The following is a 23,277-nucleotide window of genomic DNA, read 5'->3' on the forward strand; positions in this document are numbered from 1 at the left end:
CATGGTGTCAGAAGGTACCACGTAAGCTTCCAAAGGAGGGAAGCAACCAACACTCCTACTCAGCTATGTTGCCTATGAATCACAACAAAGACCAGCATGGCACATAGCCCTAAAGTGCAGTAGTGGCATGCCAAAACCTAGTAGTCCAGCACAGTCCCTAACTACAGTCTAAGGCTGTGTCCATGTAGCCACAGAAAAGTGTAGTCCTCACTGCTTATCAAGGAAAATTCTCTTTGCAACACAGACCAACAGAGAAAACTAGAGTCAATCACACATAAAGCCCACACCCAACTGGTAAATCAACACAACTGGACCTTAGGCTCAAGGGTTGTTGTGGGAAAAGGGATGGAATGATTGTGTCTCCTAGGAATGTCAGACGCTGCACCCATAAGGTCTCACCAACATGACTGCCTAAACATTAGCTTAATTAGGAGGCTACTAATAGAAATGCTGATGTGAATGGGAGCTCAGAAGGCCTCAGCCTGACACAGAGAACTATGGACAACTAAGGAATGCTAAGGAAAGCAGACAAGTAGTCTTCCTAAGGAAGAGTCACCAGTTGGCTATCCAGTATCAAATGGTCAGCCCTTAAAATACAAGTAACATCAAATAGACTGAGCAGCTGTGTTTATTTAAGAATATCCTTGGGGTTGGGGATTTAGCTCAGTGGTAGAGTGCTTGCCTAGGAAGCGCAAGGCCCTGGGTTCGGTCCCCAGCTCCGAAAAAAAGAACCAAAAAAAAAAAAGAATATCCTTATGTATGTAACAACAGTGAAAAAGAGCCATGAATTTGAAAACAAGGAAGGTTATATGAGAGGGTTTGGAGGTGTAGGAAAGGAAGAAATGATGTAATTATAATCTAATATATATTATATATACACACACACTTATATATGTGTGTATATGTATGTATATATACTGTATAAATTTCTCAAAAATAAATTTTAAAAAATTGCTAGTTTAAAGGGTATACTTAATTCTAAGCAAAAATTTCTGGCAGTTATAATAAGGTAATAAGTGATTGCTTTGGAAACCAGTTCTCCCCTGTTAGTGAAACTTCTGGATCACATGTGTGTACCATTATACCTGACTTATTTGTTATTTTGAAGGAAAGATTTATAGGGTTGATTAAAAAAATGGTCAAAAAATTAGTCAAAAATTCAGAAATAGTATGTTGATATTGTAAAAAGAGTAACGTTAATCCTATTTCCTATGTTTCTCTTCAGATTAAAGCTAAAATTATGACAAGGTTGAAAAGGTAAGTTCTTTTACTATATTTTGAAGTTTAAGAGTTTCTTTATGGGGGTTGGGGATTTAGCTCAGTAGTAGAGCACTTGCCTAGCAAGTGCAAGGCCCTGGGTTTGGTCTTCAGCTCCGAAAAAAAGTTTCTATATTACCAATATGATATATAAATATGGTAAAATGATATAAGTTGCTGAATCCAGGTAGTAGTTATATATTATAATAATATTTCACCTTTTTCAAAGCTTAAAAATTTGTTAGCTTTCAGGAAATATAAATTAAAACTACTTAGAAATTCTAATTTATTCTAGTCAAAATGGCTAAAACCAAGAAAAAGATGTCACTAAGTCCCGCTGAGATCCAGGAAAGGGAAGTGCTTCAACACCGTTAGTTGGGTATAAAGTCGTGCAGCCCTATGGAAATTAGCATGGGGGTTTCTCAAAAACTGAGCAGTGGGAGCTGGAACTGCTGACCACATGGTTAATCTCTGCCTTTCAACCCCATCACTGCATAAAAACCAGACTTGTAATGCACACCTATAACCCTAGCCTTTGGGAGGTGAAGACGGGAGATTGGGAAGTCATTTTTAGTACATAGTTATGTTAGGTCGAGGTCCTGCCTGAGAAATAAGCCGCAGCAGTGTATGGTAGCGTGTGCTTTTAATCCCAGCACAAGGGAGGCAGGGGTACCTGGGTCTGAGTTTGAGGTTAACCTGTTTTACATAGAGAGTCCCTGGACAACCAGAGATATGTAGTGAGACCCTGTTTCAAAAACAGATAAATAGCTATATGTGGCCCAGGTATACCAGACTTGGCTGTATATTCAAAGGATTCTAACTCCTACCATAGAGGTATTTATGCATCCATGTTTATTGCTATACTGTTCATAAGAGAAGAAATGGGCCAGCCTAGATGTCTATCAACCAATGAATTAAAAAAAAAAATCAGTATATATGCAGAGTGGAATCATTACATTTGCAGGAAAGTGAATGAAATTAGATACTAGATATCCTGTGTTAAGCAAAATAAACCAGACGTGTATGGAATACACTGGCCATGAGGGCAGAGGGAGCTATTGGGAGACAGGGAATGAGTAGGAGTGGAGGTGAGGAGAAGTAAGGGACAAGGTCAATAAGAGCAAAAAATGAACATGCCTCAATGAAATTTATTTCATATGCTAATTTAAACTAAGAAAACATTACAAAAGAAAAATAATTGTATTTGTTCACTTATATATTTACTTATGGTTCTGGGGAAATGAAAGGAAATGACTATATTTGTGAAATGCATGGGCATGATTTTGATTGTCTAAACTGAAAGGATTGTTATTTGTCTTTTCAAAATCTGCACCACATGCATGCCTGGTGCCCACAGAAGTAGACATCTGACCTGCTGGAACTGGTTTAATGGATGGTCGTGAGCTGCCTTATAGATGTTGGGAATCAAACTAAAGTCCTCAGGCAGTGCTCTTAACCACAGAGTCATCTCTCCATCCCTCTTATATGCCTTTTATTAATAATAAAATTAATTCCTGAAAAGTCTGACTTTATTTTAAATGCTGTTTCATTCATGCAAATATGAAATGTATTTATCTGGACGCTGATACTATTTTCTTATATTTAAAGCTATTTCAAAGATGCCTTATGAAGGTTTTGCACATTGATTTATGGAAGTGTTATCTTTCATACGTCAGAGAAACCAAGGGTAAACTGCCAAGTTACAAGTAAGTGAAATCATGGTATTAAGAATGCATATTGAGGGCTGGAGAGATGGCTCAGTGGTTAAGAGCACTGACTGCTCTTCCAGAGGTCCCAAGTTCAAATCCCAGCAACCACATGGTGGCTCACAACCATCTGTATGAGATCTGATGCCCTCTCCTGGTGTGTCTGAAGACAGCTACAGTGCACTTATATATAATAAATAAATAAATCTTTTTTTTTTTTATAAAAGAATGCATATTGAGCTAGGTGTAGTGGTGCCCACCTATAATCCTAGCACTGAGGAAACAGAGAGACCTCTGAGATTGAGGCCAGCCTACTCTACAGATTGAGTGCCAAGACAGCCAGGGCTACACAGAGAAACCCTGGGCTGTGGCTGGTATTGGTGCATGTGGTCTCTAGACACAATCATTTCCACATGTCTCACACCAGCTCTGTCTCTGAGCTACAGATAAGAAGAAACCTAAGTATTTGAAAAGTCAGAATTCTCCAAGAAATCAGGAAAAGTGGTTTAAATAAAGCCGCAGGCACTAATCTTACACTTGAGAACTGACTCAACCAAATTTTTCTATATTAAAACACTGTGTATTTACAACATGATAGTACTTTTTTGACAGGCTTGTCAAACTTTTTCGAGAAGCTTTTTAATGATTGTCTTAGCACATGCTCATCAATTATATGATACAGTGTCCACTTAGGATGTCTAAGACAGCTACTTGGTAGTGAACTCCGCACTGTGACATACCTATCTTCAGATACTCTCTCAGTGGATGTTCTCTGACATGTTTGATAGTAGTTTTAGGTTTTGATTAGCTTCTGATTTCTTTTCAAACAGGGTCTTGCTTTGTATCAGAGTAGTATGGGGTATATACTAGATATCCTAGGCTAGCCTTGAACTTACTATATAACCCAGAATGGCCTCTAACTCAGGGTAGTGATCCTGCCTCAGCTTCTTGGGATAACAGGTATGGGCCATAAACCTAACTAATAACAAATTTTTAAAATTATTTTTCATGTTCCTTTCAGAGAAAAAATGGCTCAAGCTTATGACTTTGCACTGGATAAAATTGGAATGGAAATTATGTCCTATCAGGTAGAGTTCAATTAAATATATACACAAGGGCTGGGTATATAGTTCAGTGGTAGTGTACTTACCCAGCATGCATGAGACTCTGGGTATACTCCTAAATATGAAAAAATATCAAAAAACATATTAACATTTTGTTTTATTTCTTAGATTTGGGTGGATTACATCAATTTCTTAAAAGGCGTGTAAGTATTGTCTTAATTTTTATTATATAAACAATTGATTTAGCTATAATACAATTAATGATACTTTCTATTTAACTTCAGGGAAGCTGTAGGATCTTATGCAGAAAATCAGAGAATAACTGCTGTCCGAAGAGTTTATCAACGAGGCTGTGTTAATCCAATGATCAACATTGAGCAACTCTGGAGAGACTACAACAAGTATGAAGAGGTAAAATAAGCCAGAGTTTACTACAGACTGGCCATTTTAATTATTATCTATTGTAAACGTAGGGAATCTAGCTTCTAGTGTCAAGTGCCTGAATATTAGTGTTGCCCAGTGTCTGTTGCTGCTACTGGCTTCTGTTTTGTTGCACCATGAATTAAACACTGAGCTTTATGCATATGAGGGAAATGACCTACTATTGAACTTTATATTCCTAAACATGTTGTTTTATATTTATTCCAATAAAGAATTTATTTTTTTTAAATAGTACTACAATAAACATTAATTTGCAAGTATATCAGTGGTATGTTGGCTTCAGTCCTTTGGATCACTACCCAAGAATTGTATAGCTGGATCATATAGTGGGTCTATATGTAGCTTTTTAAAGAAATCTGTGTTGACTTTTGAATTAATTTACATCCCCACCAGGAATTGTTCCTTTTGTCCACATTGTTGCCAGCTATCATTGTTTGCTTAATGACTGATTTGACTAGATAAGACAGAATCTCATGATTTCATGTCTATAAAAATTCCTGGGCTAGGAGCTAGAAAGATACCTACCTCAGCAGTAGAGAGCACTGGATACAGAGGACCCAGGTTCAATTCCCAGCACCCCACATTGTGACTCACAACCATCTGTAACTCCGGTTTCAGAGAATCCAGCTCTTCTTCATGGCTTCCATGGGCACCAGCCATGCACTGGTGCACAGGCATAGCTCAGGCAAAACAATAATACACATTTTTTTTAAAAAGAAGAAAGTAAAACAAACAAACAAACAAACCCTTGTCCAGTAAGACGGCTCAACAGGTAAAGGCATTCTCTGCCCTGCCTGATGGCCTGAGTTCAGTACTCAGCCCCCACATTGTAAAAGGAGAGGAGCCACTGCTGGAAGTTGTTCTCGTCCCCAGCATGTGCTACAGTATGTGCACCCACCCATCCATCCACACGAAGTAAAATAAAGTGTGTCCTATTAATAGGACTGGATCGCCCACTCACGATTGACAGAGCGGATTCTAATGTAGAGGTGAAGGGACACATGTAGCATTGTGATGTGTAGAAGTCACCGGACAACTGTGTGGAGTCAGTTTTCTCTACTTTTACCTGGGTTCTAGAGATGGATCATGAGCCACCAGGCGTTTGTGACAAGAGCGTTACCTACGAAGCCGTCTTGCATGCTCAGCTGCACGTGTGGCTCGGTGTAGTGTTTGTCTGGCTGCCGCATCCAGGAGGCTGTGGGCTCGATTTGCAAAACTGTAAAGAGATATTTTAAAGAAAAGAAAAAAAACAGTTAATAACAATATTTTTTCCTTAGGGTATCAATATTCATTTAGCTAAAAAGATGATCGAAGATCGAAGTAGAGACTACATGAATGCTAGACGTGTAGCAAAGGTATGAAATTCTATGGGCTACTTAATTTAATGTTTCTGAATTATTAAAATAATTAGCAAAGCTGTCCCATCTGATATTACTCTTGATGTTTTAAATCATTTGAGTCTTAATTAATGACAGCTAATTATAGCTAATTGATATTTGTCTGGGTTTATGATTTTTGGTTTTGATTCGTTTTATTGAGGACAGGATCTTTTTATGTAACAATGTCTGTCCTGGAACTCATAAAACAAACCAGAATGGCCTCACACTCATACAGATCAATTTGCCTGGCAAAATGATATAGTTAAATTGAAATAGTTATTTAAGTTATATTAAATGGCAAACTATTTGTTGGACTTGGAAAAAATTGTGTGTGTGTGTGTGTGTGTGTGTGTGTGTGTGTGTGTGTGTGTGTGTGTGTACTGGGCATTATCTAACCTAAGGATTCCCATACATTAGGAAAAGTTTTACTACTGAGTCACATCCCCAGTCCAAAAAGTATAGTCTTGCTATGTAGTGCTGACTGCCTTGATGTGGCCCAGGCTCCCCTTGAATTCACAATGTTCTTCCTGTGCCAGCAGCTTCCCAAGTGTTAGAATTATAGGCATGAGCCATGATGCTTGGCTAAAAATATTTTTCAAAACAGATTTGCATAGAATTATTGAAGTAGTTGATACTTTCCCTTCATCTTTGCTTATCTGAAAATTGTGTTACTTTGCAGTCAATGCACTTATAAAATGCCATAGCTCTGTGGGTCAGATTTTGTGCTGTATACATACCTTTCTATTCATTGGGGAAATAGCCCAATAATACAAAAGCTACTAGTTTCTGCCACGTTGTCAATAACAACGCTACCAAATCTCACTCATGCTATCTTCTACATCACCCTTCCTGCAGAGAGGCCCTCATACACTGCCTGCAGAGATAGTCTGTGAGTATTCTGTGTACCACTCCTAGGCGTCTGGATTTGTTTTGTGATATTCTATTATGCCTTTTCTTACTCTTGTGTTTTGTTTTGTTGTTTGTGGATGTTATTTGACTTCTGTTTCTCGAGACAGGGTCTCATATAGCCCAGGTTGGCCTTAAACCCACTGTGTATTTTAGGATAACCTTGAATTCTAAAATCACAATAACAAAGTGATATTAGGGGTAAGAGAGTAAACGTTTAAACAAAGTGTTTCCAGCCGATCAAGTAGCTCCCTTTATATCTGAGTTGGTCTAAGCTCATCAAAACTTTTCAATGCTTATTTAGGAATACGAGACAGTGATGAAAGGTTTGGACCGCAATGCCCCTTCAGTGCCCCCTCAGAATACTCCTCAAGAAGCTCAGCAAGTAGACATGTGGAAGAAGTACATCCAGTGGGAGAAGAGCAACCCCCTGCGTACCGAGGACCAGACCCTCATAACAAAACGAGGTAAGGCGAGTAGCCCTGGGGCCCCAGCTGCTGTGTCTGGGGCTGTTCAGTTCTAGCCTCCGGGATTAGCCCAGCGCTGCACTGCTCCTCCCACGCACTCTTGCCTGTTGCTCTGCAGGTCAGTGGCTTCCAGCTCACTGTAGACCCCAATGACCTCCAACTCATTAACCTCCCGTATTAGCTTCCTGGGTCACAGGAATGCACTACCACGAGGCTGGGGGTTGTTTTTTGTTGTTGTTGCTTTTGTTTGTTTGTTTTCTGAATTTTTTGTTTTTCTACTTGTGTTTTTTTTTTCATTCATAATCATTTCTATAGATCCATCTTCATGATCAGTTTCCCCTTATTTTATTATCTTCAATCTGATGTTAAAATAATCCAGCAAATTATTCATTTTATATACTGTACTTTTTAGTTCTATGAATTTCCAGGAAATTTTTATAATTTTAATTTCTCTATTGAGATTCATATGTCACAATGTGTGTTTGTTTTGTTTTGCTTTTTAATTTTAATTTTTAACTGTATGCGTGTATGTATGTTTAAATATATATATATGGATGTTTTAACTAAAGGAATGTCTTTGTATCACTTATAGGCCTGGTGTTCTAAGAGACCCAAAGAGGTCATTGAATCCTCTGGAATTGGAGTTACAGATAGTTATGAGCTGCTATGTGGGTGTTGAGAATCGAACCCAGGTTGTCTGCAAAAACAAGCGCTCTTACTCTCTGAGCCTTCTCTTCAGCCTCTATATGTGTCTTTAGATCCTTGAATAGGATTATTGCAATGGCTGTAGAGTTCTCATTGGATCATTCCTTCAGATAGTGGGCCATCATGAGATTGGTTTCCTTTGACTTTTAACTGTTGGTTACTTTTTCATGTTTTGTTACCCATATAATTTTTTTCTTTAAACATTTTATGAATGTTTGAATAATAGATTATAAAGACTAGATTCTGTTGTCTTCTTTGAAGAATACTGAGGGCTTTTTTTAAAGGAAGTTGAATTATCATCTGTTTGGACTTTGTATGATATGAACTTCACCTTTGCCCATGGCCCAGTCTCCTCTGACTCCTGCTTCATTCTGCAATGCGCTTTAATATTGGGGGGGGGTTGTTTGTTTGTTTGTTTCTGTTGTTTTTGCTGCTGTTATTGCTTTTGTTGTTGTGGCTTGGGTTTTTGGGGGCTTGCCTTCAGTTTTTTTTTTTTTTTTTTTTTTTTCGGGCCTTAGCGCTTGGGGACCGAACCCACTGAGCTAAATCCCCATTATGTTTTCTTACATAATATATGTATATGAAGACACATACATATAACACATGGGTGAAGATAGAGAAGTGCCAGGAATTTAGCTCAAAGCCGTATATGTATATATCTGCTAAGCTAAAGAGATGCTTTCTGTTTTCAGTTTATAATCTCAGAAGAGCTAGTCTTTTTGGTTTTTTCTGTTGTCATTGTTTTTGTTTTGCTTTATTTTTTATTTCTTGTTTTTCAAGACAGAGTTTCTCTTTTTTAACATCCCTAGCTGTCCTGAACTCACTTTGTAGTCAAGGCTGGCCTCAAACTCACCAAAATCCATCTACCTCTGCCTCCCAAGTGCTGGGATAAAAGGTGTACACCACCACCACCCACCCAGAGGTTAGTTTTATACAAATCACTGTTACTGCTGGATTGGCACCTCACTGAATTCTTCAACTTTGCAGGTTCACCTAATTAATGGCAGTACTGTTTCTTTGCCTACATCTATTTTGGAGGCTTGGAAATTAAAGCCAGAACCACCTGCACGCCAAACAAGAATTGTATCACCGAGTCACATTTTTGGCAACCTCTGCTGATTTGTATACACTCTTCCCTTTGTTGTTCCACTTCTCACTGACCAGCTTCTGCCCCTCTGGTCTTCAGATAACAGTCACTTAGTGAAGTCACTCAGGCTTGCTTTCTTCCTGTGTTTGTCTCCTATAGGGGTGTGTGTGTGTGTGTGTGTGTGTGTGTGTGTGTGTGTGTTGGTCAGAGGACTTTGATAATGGCTGTCCTCTGCGTAGACTATGTCCTTCTTAAATGTTGGAACCAACTATCCCTCATCGTTAAAGACCATGCCTGAGTCTAATGATGCAGCTGAGGTGCTTATGATGGTAATGTGTGTTTGTCTTCCCTAGTTATGTTTGCCTATGAACAGTGCCTACTTGTGCTGGGCCATCACCCTGATATCTGGTATGAAGCTGCCCAGTATCTGGAACAGTCGAGTAAGCTGCTCGCAGAAAAGGGGGTGCGTATCCCTCCCATTCCTCTTTCCTTTTGTGACTTTGATATAGCAGTAAGAGTAACTGACAAAATGTAACATCAATTTTAGTAATAAAGTGTAATATAGTCTATGCTTAAATACATACATGCGTAACATTAAATTCAGAGGGGAACTATTTGGGAGGTAGAAGGAGAGGCTAGACAAGGTTGGGTAGAGTATAAGGAAAGTACAGCGGTAGACATGGGTGAAAATACCATAATAAAACTCATTATTTTATATGCAAAATATATTAAAAAGTTTATATATAGGAAGTATATGTTGACAATCTAAGCTTGCCAGGTGCTGGCACTCGCCTTTAATCCCAGCCCTTGGGATGCTGAGGCCTGTGGATCTCTGAGTTCAAGGGCAATCTGCTCTAGAGTCAGTACCAAGATAATCAGGGCTACACAGAGAAACCCTGTCTGGAAAAAACAAAAAAGAAAAGGAAATATTTAAACTTATGTCAGGATGAACTTTAGTAACACTCATAATTCCTTAGAATTAAAATATGGCTTTTAAAACTGTGTCAGAGTGACTGTTGTTTGAAGCACTAAATGGTAACTGACTTAAGTATGGGAGCTGGAGTGCAGCTGGGCAGTAGAGGCCCTGGCTCAAGCCCTAGAGACTCCCCTCTGCCCAGCACACGGAGAGGTCCTTAACACCAGTGCGCATGTTTTCACAGTACGTGCGTCTTAGAGTGCACGCTGCCTCATCTTTACCCTTTCAGCTACTTATACCTTACTGAGGATCCTTTTCCTCCTAGGATATGAACAATGCCAAATTATTTAGTGATGAAGCTGCTAATATATATGAACGAGCCATCAGCACTTTATTAAAGAAGAACATGCTCCTTTACTTTGCATATGCAGATTACGAAGAGGTGAGACGAGTCAGCAGACTCTGTGTGTGTATCTGTGTGTGTGTGTGTGTCTGTGTGTGTGTGTCTGTCTGTCTGTCTGTCTCTGTCAGTGTCTGTGTGTATAGCCCTCACACTCACAGCTCTTCCTAAACCTGGTGAATACTCACATCTACTGCTTACAATTTTACTCCAGGACTAAAACTTTTTTCTGGTAGCGTCTTTGTTTTTGTAGCCAGAGATGGTAACGACAAACAGTTGTTAGTCCTCGAGTTCATATGAGTTTATGTGAAGTGTTGGTGCCATTGTATGTGCTGTGAACAGGGGTGCAGTCTTCAGGTTCCTTAAAGCTCAGCTTTGCTCGTGTTTGAGTATATACTATGTTCACTTCTCTGCCACTTTAGAGTCGCATGAAGTACGAGAAGGTTCACAGTATATATAACAGACTGCTGGCAATTGAGGACATTGACCCCACCTTGGTGAGTAACCTAACTCTTTCCCACCACCATTATCTGACCTACATAGCAAACATTTAATCGTTGCATACAAGAGTCTTTGTTCTGATGTCTTATTAGATCCTGGGGCCCTCTAAATAAAACACCGCTGGGCATTGTGGCTCACACGTGTAATCTCAGTGTTTGGGAAGTGGAGACAGAGAAGCAGGAGTTCAAGGTTATCTTTGAATATATAGTTATCGGAGTCCACAGAGGGAATTCCAGGTTCTGAACCGGCAAGGCTACACAAAAAAGCTTTATCTTATAAAATACAAAAAAGGATTAGTGGTGATTATTCTATGACCTTCTGATGATAATAAAAAGAAGAAAAAAATCACTGCATTATACCCTTTAGAACAATTTTGTGTTATGTAAATTATGTCACAATAAAAATTAGCACATAGGGGTTGGGGATTTAGCTCAGTGGTAGAGCGCTTGCCTAGGAAGCACAAGGCCCTGGGTTCGATCCCCAGCTCCGAAAAAAAAGAACCAAAAAAAAAAAAAAAAATTAGCACGTGTCCCTAACACCTAGGGAAAAGTAGCTTATAACTGTACTCTGTAGTTTCTTATACTAGAAACATTGGCATACAACTCAGTGCCTTGGTACTAGATACTGTGAAGAGTATATTCCAATTTATATAATACAAATATTTTATTTTCTCATAGGTATATATCCAATATATGAAATTTGCAAGGAGAGCAGAAGGTATCAAATCTGGAAGAATGATATTTAAAAAGGCAAGAGAGGATGCGAGAACCCGTCATCACGTCTATGTGACCGCAGCGCTCATGGAGTATTACTGCAGTAAGGTGAGCACTGCTTACATGAAGATGAGGTCATTGATCCCAGCACTGTAGGCAGAGGCAGGCACATGTTAGTGTGAATTCTCTGCCAGCGATTTACATAGTAAATCTCCTTACCCTCCCCTTCTACTTTAAGTAATCAATTGCTCCATTTTGTAAAGGTCTTAAGCTTATCTGCATAAAATTATATTGAATATTATTCAACTCAATTGCTTGCTTATTTATGCCTTATTAAGCTCATATTTCTTTTTTGATTGATTGGTCATCTCCTGTAGCTGATTGAACCCAGGGCCTCCTGCATCCTAGATAAGGTCTCATATTTTCTCAGGGTGTTGGAGGGCAGTGTTCAGGGTTGGAACTTGATGAGCAAGTGCTCACCGCTGAGTGACCGACTGCAGGTCACCCCTTGGCCGTTCCTGTTTGTTCACTGGGTTTTGTTTTGTTTTGAAGCACATGTCACTAAGTTTCTCAGTCTGGTCTCACACTCTCCATCTTCCAGCTTTTAGTACCCAGGACTAGGACTACAGGCAGTGAACCACCACAAGCAACTGTGGTAAACGTCTTAGACAGGTGTCGACATTGGCTACTTGGCTGTTTTGTTTTGTTTATGGTGGTGCTGGGGTTGACTGAGGGCTTTGAGCAGTCTGGGCAAGTTCTACCTCCAAGCTATCTCACTTTAAAAGGACAGGTTCTTGTTTCATTCCTTAGGCTGGCCATGAAGTATAAGCATAACACTCATATTCCGAACTTAACCCCTCGGTTGTTTTTTATTTAGCTCACCCATTTTAATTCTTCTGTGCTTTGTCATATTTAGAGGTTGTGAGAATATTTCTTTGTTATTGTTTTTTATTTGTTTGGGTTTTATTTTGAAAAGGTGTCTTGCTATATAAGCTGAAATGACCTTGAATTTGTGACAATCCTCCCGCCTCTTAGTCTCCACTGGGATTATAGGTGTGCACCACCATGCCTATTATATTCTGTAGTCTAAAGATTCTTTTGCATACATTGTCAGGCATTTCACAGAAACCAGTACTGTCTTTACTTCTAGGACAAATCTGTTGCCTTTAAGATTTTTGAATTGGGACTAAAGAAATATGGAGATATTCCAGAGTATGTTTTGGCTTATATTGACTATCTCTCTCACCTCAATGGTAAGTTGATTCCAGAATTCCAGAATATCTGTCATGGTTTGTGTGTGTGTGTGTGTGTGTGTGTGTGTGTGTGTGTGTGTGTTTGTGTAAGAGCCACTTACTGGTCTTTGGTCTTTTGCCTGTATGTTATGTCTATGTACTAATGTTTTCGTTGCCCTTGGAGGCCAGAAGAAGGTATAGAATCTTCTAGAACTGAAGTTACAGTCAGCTGTCAGTTGCCATGCGGGTGCTGGGAATCAAACATACATGTATGTGTTTCTGTGTGTGTGTAGGATTTATTAGAATGATTTACAGGCTATGGTCTCCCTTCTCCAACAATGGCTGTCTACCAAGGGAAGTCTAAGAATCCAATAGTTCCTAAGTTCATGAGGCTGGATGTCTCAGCTGCTCCTCAGTATGTGCCAGAAGCCTGAAGAAGTAGGCTCTAATGCCAGTAAAGGAAAGGACTATCCAGTAAGACCGAGACCAGGCTGGCAAAGATCGACGGCCTCTTCCATGTTGGTCTATAGGCGGCCGCCATAAGGTGTGGTCCAGATTAAAGATGGACGGCCCTACCTCATAGCTCTGGGTTAAAAGAAAAAAATCTCTCACAGGTATACTCAGCCACTTGGGTTTTAGTTAATTCCAGATGTAGTCAAGGTAACAACCCACAGAAGCCATCACAGCAAGCATTCTACCGACCTAGGTGTTTGACTCTCCAGAGTGGTTTGAATCAGGAAAATGCTACCACAACTGGTGAAGCTGCAGTGTCTGTCAGGAAACAGAGCTGTCTGTGTTGTTCTCTGGCCACTCTGTGCAACTCATCTCTTGTCTCCTAGGGATAAATAGATATTTAAAACCTCTCCAGCTAGTAATGTAACAGTAGATGGGTTAGAAATCTGTAACCCCCAAACCCAAAACTACTTGTGAGGTTATGGGGCGAAGTTTTAAAAGAAGCGTGTTCACTGACACCTTTATTTTCCCACTCTGCTGGAGTAATAGTAATATAACCATTTTCATGCTAGATAAGTACTCATTCATGTGTGTCTCCATAAAATTATTATTAGTATTGATAGTTCAGGATATATAAATGGGGGGGGGGGCAACTGGGAGACCTGGAGAAGTGACCCAGTAGTTAAGAACATTGTTTGCTCTTGCAAGGGTACAGGTTTGATTTTCAGCAACCACATGGTAGCTCGTGTGTATTCCTAACTCCAGTTCTAGGGGATCCAGAAGGCATGTACATGTACATATACATTTATGCAGGCAGAGCAGCCATAGTCAGAAAATAAATCTAAAAAATAAAACAATCTCGTATGAAAGTTGTTTTAAGAAAACTTGCACTTACTTGTACATGAGATTGGTGTGTAAACTTAACTGTAGTTCTCCCACTGGCAGTGAGGTATACCCTTCATAAGACTGAGAAAATCAAGTTGGGCTTTTGCATGCATTTGATGTATATATGGGAATATATAATGTATATATGGGTATATATAATGTATATATGGGCAGCAGTAATTGTGTCTAATGGTGGTGAATGGGAAAGGTGCTGAATGTCACTGCGGAGCCCTGATGATGCACAGGGCATGAAGATGGCAGCCCAAACTCCAGAGCTGTTCTGAGGCTTCGGAGCATCTAGACTATTAGTCATCGGGCAAAATGAGTGTGCCCGTGTTAGCCAGCATAAACGCCAGACTTCAGAGATTCAATTCTAACAAAAGTAAACCATGTGAAATATTGTTGTGATTTTCATATTGTTTACATGTTGAAAAGACAGTTTGGATGTGCTTGGCTATCCTTAAGATTAATTTTACCCTCTCAGTATGGCAGCAGGGTTTTAAATGCCATTCTGCTGCATTCCACTGTGTGGCTGTGCTAGCCTAAGGATTCACGGGAAACAGTGAATTGGGTCTTGAAGATGAGCCGGATAGAGAGGAAGGAAAACATCCTTTTAGGCAGAGAACATGGTGGGCATTGATCAGGGAGGAGACTGTGAGATAGTACAGAGTGTTAGAGCAGAGCTGTGCTAAAGCAAAGGTAAAGGTGATATTTAATAACAGTTTTAAATATGGGGCTGGGAAGATGGCTTGGCAGGTAAGAGCCCTGGCTGCTCTTCTAAGGGACCCAGACTGGAGTCTCAGCACCCATATTGTGGCTCACAACTCCAGTGTCAGGGGACCCAACACCCTCTTCTGACCCCCACAGGGATTGAATGCAAGTAGTGCACAGACACAGATGCAGGAGAAACACTCAGACACAACCTAAAAATAAGTTAAATTAAAATTTAAAAATACATCAAGTCATTTGATGTAGTGCATCTGACTTGATGCCATCTTGTTTGGCTAAATTCATTTAATCTTTAATCTCTTATGAGTTATCTTGCATATGCACAGATAGTAAATTGAATGTCTGTGCTAATAAAATAAAAACCAGTCATGATGAAGGATTTAAACAAAATTGATTGTGCTATAATTTAGGTATCATGATTCTACTCATTTTAACTGATCAGTTCAATTATTATTGCTATATTCTTAAGTTCTTTTTAAAGATCCCTTGAATTGCCAAGAAAATTCCTGCTTTCACTTACAAATGAACTCCTAATACTTAAAATCTAAGATAGTATTTCTTATTAGTTTTTTTTTTTTTTTTTTTTGGTTCTTTTTTTTTTTGGGGACCGAACCCAGGGCCCTGTGCTTCCTAGGCAAGCGCTCTACCACTGAGCTAAATCCCCAACCCCTTCTTATTAGTTTTGAAAGGCAAAAATAAGACATCTGGTTCAGTCCTCACTGCAGTTTGCATTGTACTGTGTATAAACCAGGTCTCAGTTGAAGGTCAAAAGGCCTGGCTTCTGGTAACAATGAGCCAAGCCAGTCAGGTGGGGAGTGCTTGTTTGTTTGTTTGCTTGTCTGAAACAGGGGTCTGTGTACCTCTGGCTAGCCTGAACTCAAAATGTAGACCAGGCTGGCCTAGAACTCACAGAGATCTGTCTCTGCTTTCTGACTTGTGGGATTAAATAAAGTCTGGCAAACTCAGTGATTTTGAACCTGCAAATTTCCTTATCTGTAAAAATCATTTATGACAAAGTCATTTTTCTGCATTAGATTTTTGTGGGATTAACTGAGATAAAGCTTGGGACTTTGTTCTGCTTTGCACTTAAAAAATAATTATTGAACTGTAAAGCTTTCTTTGGTTTAACATTTAAACTTTCTAAAATACCCTAGAGGACAATAACACCCGAGTTCTGTTTGAAAGAGTCTTGACGTCTGGAAGCCTTCCTCCCGAGAAGTCCGGGTAAGCCATGTGGATGTATGACCTCGATGTGTGAGCTCTGATGTATGACCGCTGACATGTGAGGGGCGCTTGAGTGTGAGTCTGGCTAAGTCATGCGGGGTGTTTGATTGCTGATATGTAAGGGATGCTCGAGTGTGGGTTTCAGAGAAATTTCTTTTCTCATTTTACCTACTTGTAATATTTTCATACTTGCATAAGCTTACATTTTTATTTTATATATTTTATATATTTTTTCTACTTTTTCTATATTTCTAGAACTTCATATATTAGCATTCTGAAATTTATTTCACTAGTGAAATACAGAGGCTCTTTTATACTGAAATCTGGTTTTCTGTGTTACATCCCCACTGTATGGCTTTGACTGAGAGAATGACATGGTATAGTGGCACAGCCAGCATATTCACTTCCAGGTTCACCCACCTAGACAGTTGGGCATTCTCCCTAATCCTCACCAGCTCACTCATTCACAAACATGTCTTCCAGTGTGAGGGTTCTGCAGGATTCTGTTCCTGGTGCTTTATTGATACCCAGGATCTTACTTTGGGTGCCTGTGGCACTTACGTAATCTGAGAACATTAAAACAGTGGTTTGTACTGCCAGGCGGTGGTGGCACACGCCTTTAATCCCAGTCTAGAGGCAGAGGCAGGCAGATCTCTGAGTTGAAGGCCAGCCTGGTGCACAGTGAGTTCCAGGGACAGCCAAGACAGAGAAATCCTGTCTCAGAGAAAAATCAAACCAAACAAAGCAAACAAGACAGTGATGTGTGCAGTTTGACTGCAGTGAGTCAATATTATATAGTTTTATGAATTAATGTATGAATATAGTTTTATTCACACATTAAATGAAGAATATCTTCTGAAACATAATTTATTCCACTAAGCAAAACAATGAAGCCACATACACGAAACATTATAACGGTCTGTCAAGGTCCCTTTTTCACAGAGTTTATCTCCTTCTGATGCCTTTTATTTACCTCAAGTAGAAAGATAATAATCGTGTGTGTGTGTGTGTGTGTGTGTGTGTGTGTGTGTTCCCAACTCAGGAAAGAACTTTAATGTCCAAATATTTGGGTAAAGTGTTGTGTTGTGGTTGTACTTGACTTTCAAATATTTAAGAAAAAATAAAATTAAACAAATAGGGTGAAATACAATTATTAAACCTAATAGAAGACACATATTCATTATATTATCCTATTTCTCTGTTATTTGGAGATCTTTATTTTAAAACAACTTCTGTGACTGAGTACTGGTTTTATTTACTTTCCTACAGAGAAATCTGGGCTCGGTTTCTAGCTTTTGAAAGCAACATTGGTGATTTAGCTAGTATTCTCAAAGTGGAAAAAAGACGCTTTACAGCGTTCAGAGAAGAGTATGAAGGCAAAGAAACAGCTTTATTGGTAGACAGATACAAGTTTATGGATTTATACCCTTGTTCTGCAAGTGAACTCAAAGCACTGGGCTACAAGGTATGTACTCAGCAGCAAGATGACCGCAGTGTTCCCCTTCCCCTATGGTTTCAGGAGTCCATGCACTGCACAGTTTTCATTCTACGGTCAATTCTTTACTCTGTTGCTACTAAGATAAAAATATTTCATTGACTATTTATTTTGTTGTTGTTTATGGAAATCACAAGTAACAAAAAAATGGAAATTAAACATTTGAGAGCAAATAAATGCTTCCGTTGTGTACCTGGGATTGTCAGTGCCTTGTGTCTGACAGATGATGGAGAAAAGTCTTAATGCAATCCTTAATATAATTATTTTAAAATAATTCTTATCAACTGATGAATATTTTTGATAGAACTTCAACTAAACATATTTACTGTTGTATATTTTGTCAAGATATCAAAAAGGACATAGCTAGGCTTGGGGTATACGCACACCTGTAAACCTTGGATTTATAAACTGGAGGGCAGGAGGTTTGCAAAGCCAGCCTGGGCTATACAAGCAAAGCAAAACCCGTGTTCTTGTGAGGTCTGCAGCTTTCTACAGCAGCCCATAGGGGAACTGGCTTTTCTAAGCGTCATCCATGTAGATGCCTGACTCATAAGGAAACTAGTTTAGTCCCTGAACCCTAATATTCTTAAAGCCTCAGAAATAGCCCTTGTACAAAAAATCATTGCTCTTATCATTTGTCGGCCTTTCTGTTCCATTCACATGAACAGAGGTCAAGGTGGACACCCAGGTGGAACTGTATGTGCACGACTCTTGGCTTGGTCCCTTTACATCATCTGGCAGGAGGATATCCGTGGCCATCAGTCTTTTCCCCACTGCCCTCTTTTAGCCTGAGTCTCACTGTCTGTCTGAACCAGACTAGAAAACTTTTAAAAGAATTATGCATAATTAGCTTTAGACCTTTTCTTTGATGGATGTTCCAGATCTGTGCTAGCCCCATAGTCCTGTTCTGAAGGGATTCCTAATAATCCATATTATACTGTTAAAAAATGAACAGTTTTTACCTCTATCTGCTTTTTTCAGTGCAAAACTAGATATATTAAGAATTATTAGTGCTTGCCTAGCAAGTGCAAGGGCCTGGGTTCGGTCCCCAGCTCCGAAAAAAAGGAAAAAAAAAAAAAAAGAATTATTAGAGAAGACCATTTTTTTCCCTAGGATAAAAATGGTTTTTTTTTTTTTTTTTTTTTTTAAAGATTTTTTTTTTTATTTATTTTAAATATGTGAGTACCTGTAGCTGTCTTCAGACAAAAGAAGGTTTCTGATCCCATTAAGATGGTTGCTGAAAACCATGTGGTTGCTGGGAAATTGAACTCAGGACCTCTGGAAGAAGACTCTTTTTTCATCTCTCCAGCCCCGATAAAAATGGTTTTGAAGAGTTTAATGAAAATAAAGAGAGCCAACAAGATGGTTTAGTAGGTAAAGGGGCTTGCCACCAAGCCGGTTGACTTGAGTTCAATCCCTGGAACCCACATGATGGAAAGAGAGAACCAACTCCCACCAGCTTAAACTCTTGACAAGCACATGTACACTTACGTGCATGGTACACACATGTAAATATAATTTTTAAAAAGATTTGAGAAGACAAATCATTGCTAGACTTGGTGGTATACTCCTTTAATCCCAGAATTCCTCAGACACAGGCAAGTGTGTTTCTTAGTTTTTCTAAACTCAAGGCCAGCCTGCCAGAGCTAAATAAATAGTATGCCCCTATCTCGGAAAAAGGGTGGGGTTGACTATTTCTAACTAGAGCTACTTTTTAATGAGTTTTCCAGCCTGTATTTCCATTTCTACTTTGGATTTGAGGAGAACTAGAGTACACTGTGATGGGTAGTTGGTGATATAGTAAGTTGTCACCACAGCAAGCGGTTCACTGTGCATATTCAGATTTACCCACATGATAGCAATGTCATCACCTGTGTGTGAGGAGCAGATTTGAGAGACTGAATGGATAGGACCTGTTAACAGCTGACTTTGACATAACTTGGGGAGGGCCCTGCTGGTTTAAAAGGAGAGGGTGGGTGCCCAATGCTCTCTCTACTTCTTCTTAGCTATGTGATCTTCTTTTAAGCTTCAGTCCATGCTAGGAATGTTACTGATTGCCTCAAAGAGTGGATACAGTATGGCTAAAAAGGCCTGACAAATAGAACTGTTCGATAACATGTTTCTTTTCTCCTGTACATTAGAAGGAAGTTCATTGTTTTAGCAAAATGGTATTAGCCAGTGCAGGTGCTGGTAATCCCGATCTTGGCTTTCATGAAGCAAAATTTCACTTAACCCAGGCTCTTCTGAGACATTAATCCCAGTGGAAGGAAAAGTATCAACAATCAAAGCTTTATCTTAGCTGGACATGGTGACACAGGCCTTTAATTCCAGCGCTCAGGAGGCAGAGGAGGCTGGGTGCTGTAAGTTTGAGGCCAGCTGAGTTCCAGAACGGCTAGGGCTACATAATGAGACCCTGTCTCAAACAGACAAATCTAAATCCTGGCTTCTCCTTCACACCATCCACCTCTTCTTGGTGCTGTTCTCTTCCCACCAAGTCTTGTATCTGTCTTGCAACGATCCTGCCTGGAGACAGTCTAGTGATTCTTAGCTGGGGTTGAGGTAAACTTTTAAAATGCAACCTTCAAAGCAAATGGCTTCCCTTGTTGAGTGTTGACCAATCTTTATCATCATAAGATTGCCTGCTTCTCCTTCTCTATCCTCCCTGTGCTCATAACCCAATTATCCTGACTGTATCCCCGAGACTGTGGAACTGCACAATGCTCTGTAAGACCCTTTCAGGTTTAGGATTCTTCTGTTCTGCATTTTCAGGATGTCTCCCGTGCTAAGCTAGCTGCTATAATTCCAGACCCAGTTGTAGCTCCTTCCATAGTGCCTGTTCTGAAAGATGAAGTGGATAGAAAACCTGAGTACCCTAAGCCAGACACTCAGCAGATGATTCCATTTCAGCCACGACATTTAGCACGTAAGATCCAGAACCCAGACGTTTGTTTGATTTCAATCCACGGTGTGGGAGGGAGTAACCCGGCCTTTTCCACTCTAAGTTAACTGTTAGCCTTGGGGTCACAGTGGGTGATAAGTGACTTGACGGTAATCTTTGAATTAGATATACTAAGAATGTTTGAGAAACCAAGCAAACCAAGGCCTCTGAGTGCTGCAGACTGTGGCAGCGGTTTTCATGCATGCTGCAGTGTACGGAGTACCCGACCAACTGGAAGCTCACTGCGGCATCACAGCCTGTGCCACAGTCGTGAGTGGGTAGCAGCCCCTCTAGGTCCGCTTGGAACAAGACCCTCTTGATTAAATGTGCTATTGAACAAGTGACTTTAAACAGGGTTGTAAACACTGTAACTCAAAAATAGTTGAAAAAATATCTTTTAGTTCAGCCCTGGCTTGCTTTATGTGAAGTCACTTGTCTGATCCCAGTGACCTAGGACTGACACTGCACTTCCTGTCTGGCCCATTTCGTTTTGTCACTTGGTTAAAGCACTCCAACCTTATATGAGCGTTCAGAAGAAAGCAGCAGGGACATAGGAGGTTGTGTGCAGGTCACTTGACTTCAGCTTTCTCACATAGAAGCCATACCCATGTGACTCATGCCTGCTTTCTCCCTCAGCTCCAGGCTTGCACCCGGTCCCCGGGGGAGTGTTCCCGGTGCCTCCAGCCGCCGTTGTTCTAATGAAACTGCTCCCTCCTCCCATCTGCTTCCAGGTTTGTTCACTGTACACACTGGTTCTGTGGGTCACACTAATTATGTGCTTTTTTTCCTTGTATAATGGGAGGTACAAAATAGTTAGCTTGTCAGATAACTGGGATTTAATCTATTCATGTCGTGATAGGGGCCTTTTGTACAAGTGGATGAACTGATGGAAATTTTCCGAAGATGCAAGATACCAAACAGTAAGTAATAGAAGCTCCCTTTTCAGTGTGGAATCCACATTGTTTCCCAGGGAGGAAGGACTGTTCTCTTCACTGAGGTCTCTAAAGCCAACTGTCCAGTCTACAGAGGTTCAGGGTGACCCTGGAGTGGGCGAGGCCTTCTGCAGTGTGGGCGTGCTGCACCTGACAGGGGTGATGCACGCATGGTCTGACCGTCCTGGCATTTCCTGGGGCTCACAGCAGCCTGTAACTTAGCAGTGACGCGGTTCCGTGCTTGCTGACTGGCTACGTCACTCCGTGCTTGCTGACTGGCTACGGAGTGGGCAGGGCACTCGTTTACAGGGGCATCATTGTAAGCGCTGTTCTTTTTGCTCCATCCCAATAGCTGTTGAGGAAGCCGTGAGGATCATCACTGGTGGGGCCCCAGAGCTGGCTGTGGAAGGCAACGGCCCAGTGGAAAGTAGTGCTGTCCTGACTAAGGCTGTCAAAAGGCCCAACGAGGATTCAGATGAAGATGAAGAAAAGGGGGCTGTAGTTCCCCCTGTTCATGACATTTACAGAGCGCGGCAGCAGAAACGAATACGATGAGACAGCTTAAAAACCTGCCTGCGTCTGAGAGAAAGGACTCTTACCCAGGATTCCTTTTTTGCCTCTTAAGTCATATGTTTTAAAGAGACAACGCTTTGTTACAAGGTTTTGGAAACAAAGTTGTATTGTCATTGGTGCCTCTGTCATATGGTTCTTGAGAAAAACCCAGCCTGTGTGGATTTTGAATATGGAGCAGACCTATCCTCTAAGCAAGATTAGGTTTTAAATAACAGTACAAAACAACAACGCCACATCTTGTTCCTTTTCCAGGGTGACTTGTATGTGCCACTTGAAGATCTGTACGTTTTCCACAGTTTTATTTTAAAAACTGGATGGCTTTATGATTGTAAAACATTTTCACACTTTCTGAAAAACATTTGTTCTCAGTTTGCTTATGTAGTCCTGCCTTACTGTTTGTTTTTATTTATGGCAGAATGTATGGCGACTGTTTTGTAGTTATAAATTTTTAAAAGGGTCCTTTGAAAAAAATAAAAGGACCTCAGAAACATGCCTCCTCCTGCTTCTTTGTGTGCGTTGTACATGGGAACGGGGAGTCCAAACGTAAACCCGCACAGTAGAACACGACAGGTGGCTCTCTCTGTAGTTCTCTTATTCCCTTGACGCTGTTTCTCACTGAGCCTTGATTTTGACTGCGCAGAGAGTTCCTGCCTGTTCGCCCCTAATACTGAGGCCGCAGGCAAGCACAGCTCTGCCTCGCTTTTGTGTAGCTGCTCAGGACTCAACCTCAGATCCTCAGCCCTCTCATCCACTGGGCATCTCGCCTACATTTCTTCTGCTTCTTCAGATTTTACTGCGATAGCTACAGACATATTTACTCATCTAATACCATTCATATTAAATGTTAACACAACATAAGAAGTCCTATTCTGAATACAGTCAGTTATGTGCCCTTTCCTGTTATGCTTTTTTTTAAATTTATTAATTTATTTTATTTATTTTTTAAGATTTATTTATTTATTTTATATAAGTACACAGTCACTGTCTTCAGACACACCAGAAGAGGGCATCAGATCTCATTACAGATGGTTGTGAGCCACCATGTGGTTGCTGGGAATTGAACTCAGGACCTCTGGAAGAGCAGTCAGTGCTCTTAACCGCTGAGCTGGCTCTCCAGCCCTTATTAATTTATTTAATAAACTGTCATTGTCTTCAGACACACCAGAAGAGAGCACTGGCTCCCACTACAGATGGTTGTGAGCCACCATGTGGTTGCTGGGAACTGAACTCAGGACCTCTGGAAGAGCAGCCAGTGCTCATAACCGCTGAGCCAT

The 23,277-nt window shown here is 40.3% G+C and overlaps 1 protein-coding gene across 1 annotated transcript; it reads left to right on the forward strand.

Moving 5' to 3' along the window:
• Positions 1–1,156: 1,156 nt before the first annotated feature.
• LOC116901703 (cleavage stimulation factor subunit 3) lies at positions 1,157–22,493 on the forward strand. Its single transcript, XM_032903832.1, has 18 exons — positions 1,157–1,257; positions 2,866–2,963; positions 3,985–4,051; positions 4,196–4,230; positions 4,312–4,438; positions 5,746–5,823; positions 7,058–7,220; positions 9,366–9,475; positions 10,254–10,370; positions 10,751–10,825; positions 11,507–11,650; positions 12,693–12,795; positions 15,996–16,065; positions 17,335–17,530; positions 20,330–20,483; positions 21,135–21,229; positions 21,358–21,418; positions 21,783–22,493. Exons 2-18 carry the CDS (start codon positions 2,884–2,886, stop codon positions 21,983–21,985), a joined length of 1,878 nt encoding a protein of 625 aa, XP_032759723.1. The 5' UTR covers positions 1,157–1,257; positions 2,866–2,883; the 3' UTR covers positions 21,986–22,493.
• Positions 22,494–23,277: the final 784 nt, after the last annotated feature.

Source organism: Rattus rattus, chromosome 5, assembly GCF_011064425.1.
Source record: "Rattus rattus isolate New Zealand chromosome 5, Rrattus_CSIRO_v1, whole genome shotgun sequence".
Taxonomy (NCBI): domain Eukaryota; kingdom Metazoa; phylum Chordata; class Mammalia; order Rodentia; family Muridae; genus Rattus; species Rattus rattus.